At 34.8% G+C, this 12,500-nt stretch overlaps 1 protein-coding gene across 1 annotated transcript in view; it reads left to right on the top strand.

Moving 5' to 3' along the window:
- The window catches only part of LOC137618101 (zinc finger C2HC domain-containing protein 1C-like), a 71,618-nt gene that overhangs the window by 26,248 nt on the left and 32,870 nt on the right, over nt 1-12,500 (top strand). Inside the window, exon 3 of the mRNA XM_068348087.1 lies at nt 7,322-8,221. Within this exon, the coding sequence (XP_068204188.1) occupies nt 7,322-8,221 (900 nt within the window). The remainder of the gene's footprint in view (nt 1-7,321; nt 8,222-12,500) is intronic.

The raw sequence follows: 12,500 nt of genomic DNA, 5'->3' as shown, positions 1-12,500 counted from the left end.
AAGAGAGTGGGTTATTTTATGTGAAAGTGAGGCTGAGAAAAGGCTTTGTTATGTCTTCATGCCTATTTAACATATTCATGGACAGTGTGCTGCAAGAGGTCACAGAAAAAATAGTGGCTGTAAAAGCAAATTGATAACATTAAAGATTTAGTATCCGAATGGGAATTAGAATGGTTCATGTCTATTACTGTGCTGATTGAGGATAGGGATGAAGAACTACAGAAGATGATAAGGGAAATTACAATAGTCTGTAAGAGGAAATGAAATGAAACTATAAGAGAGATTACTCGAGTGCCATATGTGGATGAGATCATGATGAGGGGTAGATGGAGATGGTTTGGGCATGCTCTTCGCACTCCCCAAGAGAGATTAGTTCAACAAACCTTTGCCTGGGCTCCACAAGGGACTAGAAGAGATGGAAGACCCAGGCCTACATGGCTGAGGACTATGAAGTGCGAACTAGGAAATGATGAATGGAGAAGTATTGAATTAAAAACTCAAGATAGAGACGACTGGCGAAATCTTACCGAGGCCATTTGAAAGCTGAATCTTCTTAAAAGAAAAACAAAAGAATCTATTAGTATGACCTTTTATTATTATTATTATTATTATTATTATTATTATTATTATTATTATTATTATTATTATTAACCCTAGTTGGAAAAGCGAGATGTTACAAGCCCAATTGCTCCAACAAGGAAAGATAGCCCAGTGAGGAAAGGAGACAAGAAAATAAATAAACTACAAGAGAAGAATAAATAATGTGAACAAAATATTTCTACAACAGTAACAACATTAAATTAGATCCTTCATATATAAACTATAAAAATTAAAAAGAAAAAAAAAGCGAAAGGAAGAGAAATACGATAGAAAAGCCTGTCCGAGTGTACCCCAAGCAAGAGAACTCTGTTTGCTAGTATGCGCGGTGCAAGAAGAAATGTTTGGGTGAAAACGTAGAGGTATGCTGAAGCTGTAAGAAGGTTAGCATTAAGAGTTGGTTTGGTCTTGTGGAGAGAATGGATAACAATAAGTGAATGAAAAGAGAGTTCAATTCAGAACGTAGGAGAGGAAGAATAAAAAGGGAATAGATTGTTGAAGAGTTTCTGTGAAATGAATATTACAAAGAATGGGATTGATATCTAGGAAGCTCTGCACACGAATACAGAGAAGCTAGTTGTGAAACACGCAGTGTGTGTGTGTAGGAGATTTTTCACACTACTGATGATCCGTTTTGTATGATAATATGAAAAGAGTAATGTTGTGTAGGCTGTTTTATTGCACGATCCAATGAATGTGACTGTGACTTTTGGTGTTTTTCTTTAAAGCCACCTATTCTTATGAGAAGCTTATATTATGTAATATATATATATATATATATATATATATATATATATATATATATATATAGTATATATATATATATATATATATATATATATATATATATATATACATATATATATACATATATATGGATAGAAAGATAGATAGATAGATAGTTCAAAATGAAATCACACCAATAATTCATGCTTGATATGTAGGCTACGTACATATTTTATATCTCGAAATCAAATAATGATTTAATTAATACATATCAATAGAACATTATTTAATATCTATCAATTTCGGCCTGACAAACATATGAGCGTATATATCAAATCATTGAGGCTTCCTTCATCTCTCAAACTACCATTTCATGACTTGACAATATTCGCTCAAGTGAAATTTAATAAACTTGCTTGTGATGACTTTAATTTCGAAAAAAAGAGTGATTTGTAGATTATTCACTACCTATCGACTTGCCTAAACTCCAATTGAATTGGATTACAGTAATAATAATAATAATAATAATAATAATAATAATAATAATAATAATAATAATCTGAAATTTTACCTAATCATCTGAATAATCTGAAATGAGGATTTTCGTCATGAAACTATACAAAACATCTGAGAGAGAGAGAGAGAGAGAGAGAGAGAGAGAGAGAGAGAGAGAGAGAGAGAGAGAGAGAGAGAGAGAGAGAGAGAGAGAGAGAGCATTTATTATGAAGTAGTTGACGAAATCATTGAGTCCCACTTTTAGATGCATAGGATTCGAAAAAGAATGTTGTATAAACGATCACTTAAGAACGATATAACCTTTAATACTATTGCTTTTGACAGCTTCAACCTTCAAGACTTTCTAGACTGTTGAATTAATAAAATAAAACAGCCTCTGCTTGTCTTTTGTTTCGAAGTTTTTATTGTGTTAAAAGTCTCATGAGGGTTAGTTTAATCTTATATAATTTCCGAAGTAAATGATCTCGTGGATTTATCAGTTACAAAATCTTTGTAGCTGATTTTAGTTTAATAGGTTCTAGATTAGATAAGGGAAAACGTTAGTAAATATTTCTATTTCGACAATAGACAAATATAGTAAGAGGTATTTTCTTATCTTCAATCGAAGCCTTTAGCACTTTTCTCATGTATTCCATCCTCAATCTGATTCTAATAATTTGTGAATCCAGATGCCAGCGTGCATTATGTCATTCGGTTAGTAATTTCTTCGGATGGCATACAAATGTATAGCCACTTTTACGTGAATATTTTTTTTAGTTTTGTGAAAATTGCTCATTTATTGCGCCACAAGTAAAAATAAAGATGAGAAAATTGCATATCAACCCCGATCCAACACTCAGGTTAGCTATACTGAACGTTTCATAATCATGCACAAGGCACGGATGCTAGTCTGTGTATTCCATTGGTTATTTCGAATCATATCAGAAGCAACTTATAAAAACCGTAACTCTCAATCTTATATCATTCTCTGGTTAATCTAAAATTAAAAGCTAAATTGACAAGTTGCAAGATATAAGCGTCATATCACCAATTAGCCGGATAATTGATCATCTAACAACGCGTGACGTCATCCTATTAGCCCTTAGAATCGATTCCCGCTACCTATAGTGAAGGTCCAGAAATTTAATTCCCCTTTGAAGTACTTGACCTCCTTTGCTGTGACCTTACAACCACACCACCGTGCTGACCTTGTATCGAAGATGTCGTTCATTCTTGACATTCCATAAATACTGTTATAATGTTTTTTATCTGTAATTTAACCTTCAGAAATACGTGTACGTGTTTAAAGATACGCGGATAAAAGAAAGTCTTCATAAGAGAAACTTTTGGAACAGGTAGCTTTTACTGACAGCTAAAAATTTTATATTTCGTAGGGTTAAGAGGGGTTTTAGTGTTGAAGTTAGAAAGTGGGAATCGAAAGGACATTAACCAAGCTCCTCATTTTCTGAAACTATGTCTATATTAGGAAATATATTTCAGTCAGCCTTTTTGCGTTCTACCTTAAAATGTTATATCGGGTTGGAGAAAATGTTTGAGATATCGCCTGGTTGAATTTGTCTTCATGACAAAGTAATTTGAAGATTTAAAGGAGGAGAAATTAATGAAGTCTTGTAAAAATTCATTTGAAAATTATACGAAGACTCTAGATTTACAAACCAAGTTCTAAATACTAATAACACTTATTGACGTATTGCTGGATATTGCTCTATTTCTATTCAATATACAATAAAAAGGAAATTTGAATAGACCCACTTGGCATATTCCGTACACTGGGAGTACACAATGAATTAAACTTAGCTGCTAGATTTTTTTTTTTTTTTTTTTTAAATAACAGCGTTATCAATAACTTAAACTCCCTTTTTCCCTATATTTGATAGAATCATTTGAGTGCATATTTTAAATATAAATAGAGATCTATCTCAATTCCAGGCAGTTGCGGAACTTAACATCCGTTCTCATTACTACTATGAGATTCAGGGCCTCTGTAACACGGTTTTTTCGCAATAATTTTTTATCTATGAATTTCATAAAAATAATGCTTCTTCAGAATGCACATTATATCTACACATAAATTTTGACTATATTCTGCATTACGTAGGTTGAATAAATTTGGTACTTATAATGTAAAAGTGACGTTTTTTGAAGACGGGCCAACTTATTCAGAGAAAAGGTTTCGAACGCACTCGTTACGTAACGTATGACGGCATTTCTTCTCTCTTTCTCGATCGATGATTGGCTATACGATCGATGATTGGCTATACGTAACGAAGGCTATACCTCTGGCAACAATGACACAAAAGTTTAAATAAAAGCAAAGCAGTACACCTTTATGAACTCGGAAACCTCTCCACTGATAATTGTCATAATGAACAAAACAACAAAATATGTTAATAAATACAAAAACACTTCGATTATTAGTGTAACTCCCAAAATAAGTTTCCTAAGAAATTACAGTCTACTTTAAAGGTCACAATCAGATTGACAAGGTGTAGGGAATAGTTGGTAATTTTCCAAAACGTAGTAGACAAGCTTGATTTGATAACTGCTATATCCAATGTCAAGCAATTTTTATTTATTGTCTATCTACCTACCTATTTACTGTAAAAAAAAAAAAAAAAAAAAAAAAAAAAAAAAAAAAAAAAAAAAAAAAAGCCGGTACCGTATTTTGGCTTTAAACCTGCACCAATAATTATCGTCAGAATGATGACTTCATGAGGCTCCACCCACTTTGGCCTCGTTATAATTCAGGATAACACTGAAGGCTATCAAGGGCATTGTTGGATCAGAAAATTTAAATTCTGGCTATAAAAATTCATTTCTTGAGTAGTTGTAAGAAGTGCTAAATAATCCTCAAGGATCCCAGCAGTTGGGCTAAACGTTTAATTCATGTATACTACTGTTGCGGCACTACTGCTACAGTAGTATTACTAGGCTAGCACAGATACCCCACCCACATTTATGTATCGTTCCGCCATTCATAAAGTCTCTGTCATGTTTTTTCACTGTGCAATAAGCCATGGCCTCCTCAGAAATTAAGTTTAACATTAGATGATAGGTTATTTCATGAAGCTGAAAAATTTTGGCAACTGGGTATGTTATTGCCGATGTTGAAGCTAAAGATAAAGTATGGTATCATTCCTTCATTGCATTATCATCTTTACTACTATTTGTTTTGCTACATGTAGTAATTATTTTAAAGGATACATGAATTATGTTAACTTTACTTCTATAAATTCCCATTAGATGTACAAATAAAACTGCTAAAACTATTCATGATTTATTCACAAAATGCAGTCATACCCAAAACATAGCCAAAACGGTCGTACGGCCTAAGAAGAAGAAGAAAAATTATATCGGATGATCCGTTGGTCTGATGGAGAGTTTAGCACAAAATTCTTATTTTAACAAAAATAGTTATATAAAGACTGTTTACATACAATCTCTCTCTTTCTCTCTCTCTCTTGGTGGCATAGTGAATAGTTAATGGAAATGTTCAAAAGCCTGAATGACATTATAAGTATTATAATCATGTTACGCTAAATACAAATCAGACCATAAACATTGGATTTAAACTAGAAACTGAAAAATTACCTATTCAGACTATTGTAAATATGGCCACGGGCTTTCTCTTGACTGTATAAAGTTGCAAGTCGTAAGACAAATGCAGTTTTGCAACCACGGGGCAATTCCAAATCCTGTTAGCCATTCTTGACTGTTATGGGTATCAGAGCCGATGGAACAAGGTGAATGGGTGTCTGGTGGATGGGCGGGGCAAAATTTTGTCGAAAGGTGTTTACATTGCTTACGTAATGAATGTTTTCGACTCTTGGCTCGTTATCACTGGCCATGGCGTCGGCTAGATCATTTTTACTCTATAAAAATTAAAACTATCGGGTTTAGGTTATTGATAATGCTGACAAAATTTATGTGTGGTTGTAAAATATACATATGTCAACTTTCAGCTACATCCGATGCATTGATAAGGAGCAAAGTCCAAAAAACCGTGTTACAGAGGCCCTGAATCTCATAGTAGTTAAACTTAATTTATCAGGGTTTTTGTTCTACTCATAATGGATGGCAGGTCATTTTAGTATCTCATAGCTAATAATAATAATAATAATAATAATATAATCTGTGACTTCTCTGCTTCATAGGTAACCACCGAATCTCAATCATTGCAAAGACGAAAAAGTCTTCTTGAAACTTATATTTCTGAAAACCATATAAAGTATTAACAAATTTCTATATCAAACTGTGTTTGAACCCTAGTCTCTTCAGATGAAAGACAAGTGCTAACTTCATTTCAGAATTTACCTGGTGAGACATCAGTCTCATGACAGCGAGTTATACCCGACTTCCCGAAACACTAGGAGACACAAATGATCGCTTTTCATTCGAATTACCCTTAATGAGTCAGTATGGATGAAAATCAACATAATGTCGTGTTCAAACAGAAATAAATTTCTATCTCATACTGGGTTTAAACCCTAGTCTCTTCAAGTGAAAGACAAGGTTGCTACCACTCATGCCACCAGAAGTTCTAAAAAAAGTCAGAATCTAATTGCTAAATACATTTCAGGATTTACCTGGTGAGACATCAGTCTCATACCAGCTAATTTTGCAGCCTTGGTTTTACCCGCCCTCCCGACCCACCTCGCTGAAGCAAGGCCGTCTTGGCTGAAGGCGGGTGAAACCAAGGCCGTAAAATTCGCTGGTATGAGACTGATGTCTCACCAGGTAAATCCTGAAATGCAGTTAGCAATTAGGTTCCGACTTTTTTTAGAACTTCTGGTGACATGGTTGGTAGCGACCTTGTCTTTCACTTGAAGAAACTAGGATTCGATCTCAGTATGCGATAGAAATTTATTTCTATTTGAGCATGATACTGTGTTGAATGTCTTTTCCTCATGAATTCCACATAGAGTCATAAACATAGTGGAAGAAAGGTCGACTGTTTGACTGTTTGGAGAGTAAATTTTACGGACTACGTTTTTGCACACTTATTAATAGAGAAATTACTAGTTAAAACATCCACATTATAATGCTAGTTGGGTGTTATGCGCCACAGTACACGATAAGTTTAAGAAATGGATAGAAAAATTAGAACAGTTTTGAAACATCCTGTCATAAAAAAACGTTTCGTAATTTTAACTCTATTCTTAAACTTAAGATGTTATTATAAACATATCAGTTTGATATTGGGCTTCTGGCTTATGTGCAATTCTTCTCATTGCATTTTCTTCTTGATTTTAATTATGTACGAGGAGCTTTATCAGATACATTAATCTAAAACTATGAAATTAGTATTAAAAAAGTCTTCTATTCTAGGCCACAAGTACACGGATTGTAATAGATATTATACTACAAGCAATCAATATCAGATATATTCTAAAAAAATTTTCTTGCATAAGATTTCTTTGATAGAACATTTTTGTTTGATACATGTCTTTTATAGTAGTTAATAATACTCTTTCTCTTCCAGGCACGACTAAGAGAGCAGCTAATGGTGGAAAAAGAATCGAGGCTGCTGCAAATGGCAGCCCGACAAGAGGCAGAGAGGAACAACACCATCCAGAGGGTGACAAAGACCTCGGCGTCTAGTCTATCCTCGACCCTTTCCTCTCTCAACTCTTCTGGAGCAGGCCAAGGAAGAGTAAGGAAAATGTTTGAAGAGAGGAGGACTAATGGGTACAACCACAGTCCAGTAGGATGGGATAAGAGTTATCCCTTGGAACCCGTGAGAGGAAGTGGAGGGAGTGGTGGGAAACCTCCAAAGCCTAAAGGCATTATCAGAAACAACAGGGGTGTCAGTGTGGACAGAGGTTACCAGAGCTATGATTCAGCGGCCATGAAGAGATCACAAAGCCATGCAACATTACAGAAAAATAACAATAATTACAATGATCCCCGTTCCCCCGGTAGAATAGGCCTGCGTCCCCCACAACAGCGTGTCCCAGCTCATCACAAATCAACTTCTTCTCTGCTCGATGCCAATCAAAATTACAATGGTCGTGGTAGCAGTGGCAGCAGCGGTGGTTACAGCAGAGGGCCCTCTCGGGATCCTTCGCCTGCACCTTCACCATCACACTTAAACGGTAACAGATTTGGCTTCCGCAATAACGTCTCCCGCGGTCCTTCTCCCTCTCCACAATCAAATGGTTCACCAGCCCGAAGTGGTCCGCCACCGGGACTTCGCAGAACCCAGACTTCATCGTATGATGAAGTGGACGCAGGAAAGACGCCACCAGCACATAAACGAGTTTTCCAACCCAGGCAACCAGTTCGACAGCCTCGCCAACGACCCCCTAGACAAGCACCTCGTCAACCGTCACCTGAACCCGAAGATGAGGAGGAGGCTCCTCAGAGACCCCCAAGACAAGAGGTAAGTCCAGATATTTCTCTCATGGCCATTCAGATGCTCCAGAATCTATAACGCTATCCCTAATTAATCCTATCTCCTTACTAGTATTGTATAGAGTCATCAGAGTATTGATTTGTCAAGGTAGGTCCATCAATGTAAGCTCTAATATTTGTTATTGCGCAATTTTGTTAATGATAACTCTTATTAACTAAATACTTCCAACTGAGGAATGTTCACCAGTTCATCATTTTCCAAAGAAAGTTCCTGTCTCCTACGTTTCCTGTATTTAAAGTAGCCTATTTCACACACACACACACACACACACACACACACACACACACACATATATATATATATATATATATATATATATATATATATATCTATATATATATATATATATATATAATATATATATTTATGTATATATATATATATATATATATATATATATATATATATATATATATATATATATATATATATATCAGCCATCTCTTGTGCTGATTCCAATCCTTTTTTTTTTAATTACAATTAATTTCTTCTTGCTTCCATTTTATCATGTATCTGGGAGTACCTATTTTGTTTTGTTAAGCTAAATTCATAAGAATTTTGTCTTATTAGGATTGTTTATTTTCTTTTTAGAAATTAGTTGTTCTCTTTTTTTTTATCTTAACAAATTTTACTTCTAGCCAATCTATAGTCGCTTGACTTGACTTTAACCTTAACACTTGCATCTTTAACTAAATTAACTTTTTCACCGAAAATAAAATCTATTTCTTTTTTCGATCCTCCATTTGGACTTCTCCATGTCCATTTTCTGTTTCTTTTTGTGAGATAAGGTGTTCATGATTATTACGTTGTTTCTTTCAGCAAATTCTAAAAGCATTTCTTCTCTGTCATTTCTTGTGCCTACTCCAAACCTATCAACAGTTGATTCTCTTTTCTTTTGACCTTCTTTAGTATTGAAATCATCCAAAACTAATGTAAATTGCATCATAAGTTTTTTCTTAGATATCTCCAGATCTTCATAAAAAGTTTCTATTTATTCCTCTGTATGGGATGGCGTTTGTACAGACGTTTGAATGATCTTCATTTTATACTTCTTATTTAATTTGATAATCCTGGAATTCTTTCACTAATACCATAAAATTCTTCTGTATATATATGTTTAAGTGTATGTACACACACACAATATATATATATATATATATATATATATATATATATATATATATATATATGTGTGTGTGTGTGTGTGTGTGTGTGTGTGTGTGCGCGTTTATGTGTTTTACCAAAAAAAGGAACGGAAAATTACCTATGATACATAGATGTTTTTTTAAGATCGATCAATGAATTCATAAAATTCCATAAGGGTATCATACTGAATGTGTATAATAATGTATACAAAAGAATCGATGCGTGTCACAGGCTTCATTTTGCAAACTTAAAAAGAAACTGAACTATATCCGTCTCTCTCATCACTAGTCTTTGGAAAAAAAAAAAAAAAAAGTCCTTCCTTCTGCATTCGCGTAGTAACCTTGTCTCCTTTAAGAAATCAATCAAATAATTCTTGTTTATGTTTGTGTAGACAATAACCGGCACCCGGAGTCTTTATTTACACCAACACCTATTCATCGTTGTACCTTTATTTACGTCAATCCCAGACTTACATAAAGGCGCTGCTAGGAGATCAAATAAACAGTATCGAACAAGATCAACTGGACGTTGTTGTCAGTGTTCCCCTTTGGACATGTGTGTAAAAATCACGAAACCCTTCCGGATTTAACCGCTTAAATTTGTGGATTTTAACTGATATTTGCGGTTACATTTTCCTTATGATGGATGTAACATTGTTTTGGCAAAAGCTTTCATTGCAATTCTAAATGGATTTCATGATCTGGGGGAAGGTATGGTCATCATAAATCATGTTTTTGAATGTTCTCTGCATGTCCATATAATATTTTTATGATTACGAGAGAGAGAGAGAGAGAGAGAGAGAGAGAGAGAGAGAGAGAGAGAGAGAGAGAGAGAGAGAGAGAGAGAGAGAGAGAGAGAGAGAGAGAGATATACCCTTTTAGAAAGCTGTGAAAAGGTTAAGGCGAAGACAAAACCAACCATCCGATCAAGCCTTTGGTTGTATCGATTAGTCATGCCTGCTGTGACCTTTGATTAAAAGATTGATACTATGGCAAGGCCATGAATACTTGAGTACCTTAAACGTGACATTTATGGTGGGTTTGGGAGATCGACCCAGTAAGGAGATTGATATTCTAACAGTCAGATAGCTAAGGAAGATGACCAGTTTCCTTATGAAAATTGAACTTTTAAAATCTTCAGTATAGCACGAACAGGATTATGGCTGTCACCTAGAAGACATTTTAATCATATCCCATATGCTACATAGGTTTTCCTTTATGAAACTCTAGATATAATCATAAACATTAAAAGCGATATTAACATTACGGGTTTTCACACAGCTTGTCTTTATTTAAAACATCTGTTTCTTCTGAGAAATTATATACTTTTTCTCGAAATTATAGATTCTGACCAATTTACAATCACTAGAGTAAAATCTCGGTTCAATTCACGTCTGTTTGAAACAACTAATTTCCTTCTTTGACAATATCCGATGAACAAATCTACGTCTAGCTATCGACCATATCCTCACCTCATTCTCCCAGTCACAAGTTGGCCTAGTATTATTTTTCTTCTCTAGGTGTTCTTCGACTTATAGTTAATTAAACTGAAGAATTCTACATTCTCTTAGGTAACACTACAACACCATACAGGTCTGTGCAGACCCCCAGTCCCTGGATTCAACAATGTTTCTTTTCTGCTACTGAAGTTTGAAATTCCTACCTTACACAAGTTAAACTTCGACTATAGTAAATGTTCTTAAAGAGACCATCTGATCGCTGGCTTTGGCCAGAGGCTGTTTGATCGTTTTCGACTGAAATTGATGACATTAGACTGAGGCTGACTGAACACTTACTTAATATTGAGGCAGGAAAGTCGCTTATTTCAGTATCATTATCAAAAGCTAAGCTGCAATGCTAGCTGTAAAAGAAGTCTACTACAAATTTAGGGCCCCGATGTGGAAAGCAACTGAGTACGGAAAGAGATAAGAAAATGAGAATCCAATATATAAACATAAGAGTATAATTATAGAGAGAGGGACAGTTGTGATGAAGACGAAGATAAAAGAATAATAAAAGAAAAAGACATTTTGCAAAACCTTCATGCATCCTTCTATTAACTCGGCCTGAAATACCGTTTGAGAAAAAGAAAGAAAACAAAAATTGACAAATGAAGCAAAGTGCCATGATAACGAAGTTATTGTACAGTTGGCTTCATTAATTCCGGTAAACTTCACGGGAAGGCAAGGAAACTTTTGTCAGCAGTACATTGAAGCAGGTAAAGTTGTGTTTAGCAAAGCTAACATTGTTGGCAATGCTGCCTTTAAAACAAAGTACCTGGGCTTATAAACAAGTTATCAAAAGCATGTTTCTTAATTTAGCTGTATAGGAAAAAAAAATATTATTTGCTTAATAGCTCTTCGTATAATTAATAAAAATGCTTTTGAGCCAGAGCTTACAAGCTCAGGTACTGTACTTTGTTTTACAGGCAGCGTTGCTAACAGTTTCCCATTTGCTATAGACAGCATTGCCTACTATACTGCACGGCTGTCAGATGCCTTCTTAACTTTCCACAATGTGTACCAGAATTAATGAAGCCAACTTCTAATGCCCTTCTCCTAGAAGACCTGCTTACAATAGCTAGGGAATCTCATTAAGCCACATAAGAGTTACAGTAATTACCCACTAAAGTGAGAATGTCAGGTGTAATATACATAGTTTTATCAGATGTGTGAGGAGAGAGGATACCATACTATTCTGGGTAAGCATTGGCTTAAGAGGGAGCCGTACTGGAGAAGGATGCAATATCAATTTGTCAGATCAGTCCTTGAAGGATACTATAAAACTCTAGTGATAGCATCTCCATAGTTACTTATTATGTGACCAGCCTACTACTGTATATACCCCCTTTTAATCTTAAGCAGGTGAATTTCTGTGTATAGAGGCAGACAGGTCGTTTAATTTAGACTGAGGCACGATGATCATTTACATTTGATCTAGTTCCTCTCTTTGATTTAATTTACTTCTCCCTTTTCAACTGTGTACATGCGCTATATAAAAATAGCTAGATAGGTAGTTCTTTCAGGGTTAACTCAAACTATAAAAATAACGACAATATTTGTTATTTGCTATTGGTTAATATAGAGTTAGTAACATAGGAG

This window comes from Palaemon carinicauda, chromosome 24, assembly GCF_036898095.1.
Source record: "Palaemon carinicauda isolate YSFRI2023 chromosome 24, ASM3689809v2, whole genome shotgun sequence".
Taxonomy (NCBI): Eukaryota; Metazoa; Arthropoda; class Malacostraca; order Decapoda; family Palaemonidae; genus Palaemon; species Palaemon carinicauda.
The sequence above is the reverse complement of the archived record's forward strand: the minus strand, read 5'-3'. Positions and strand labels throughout refer to the sequence as shown.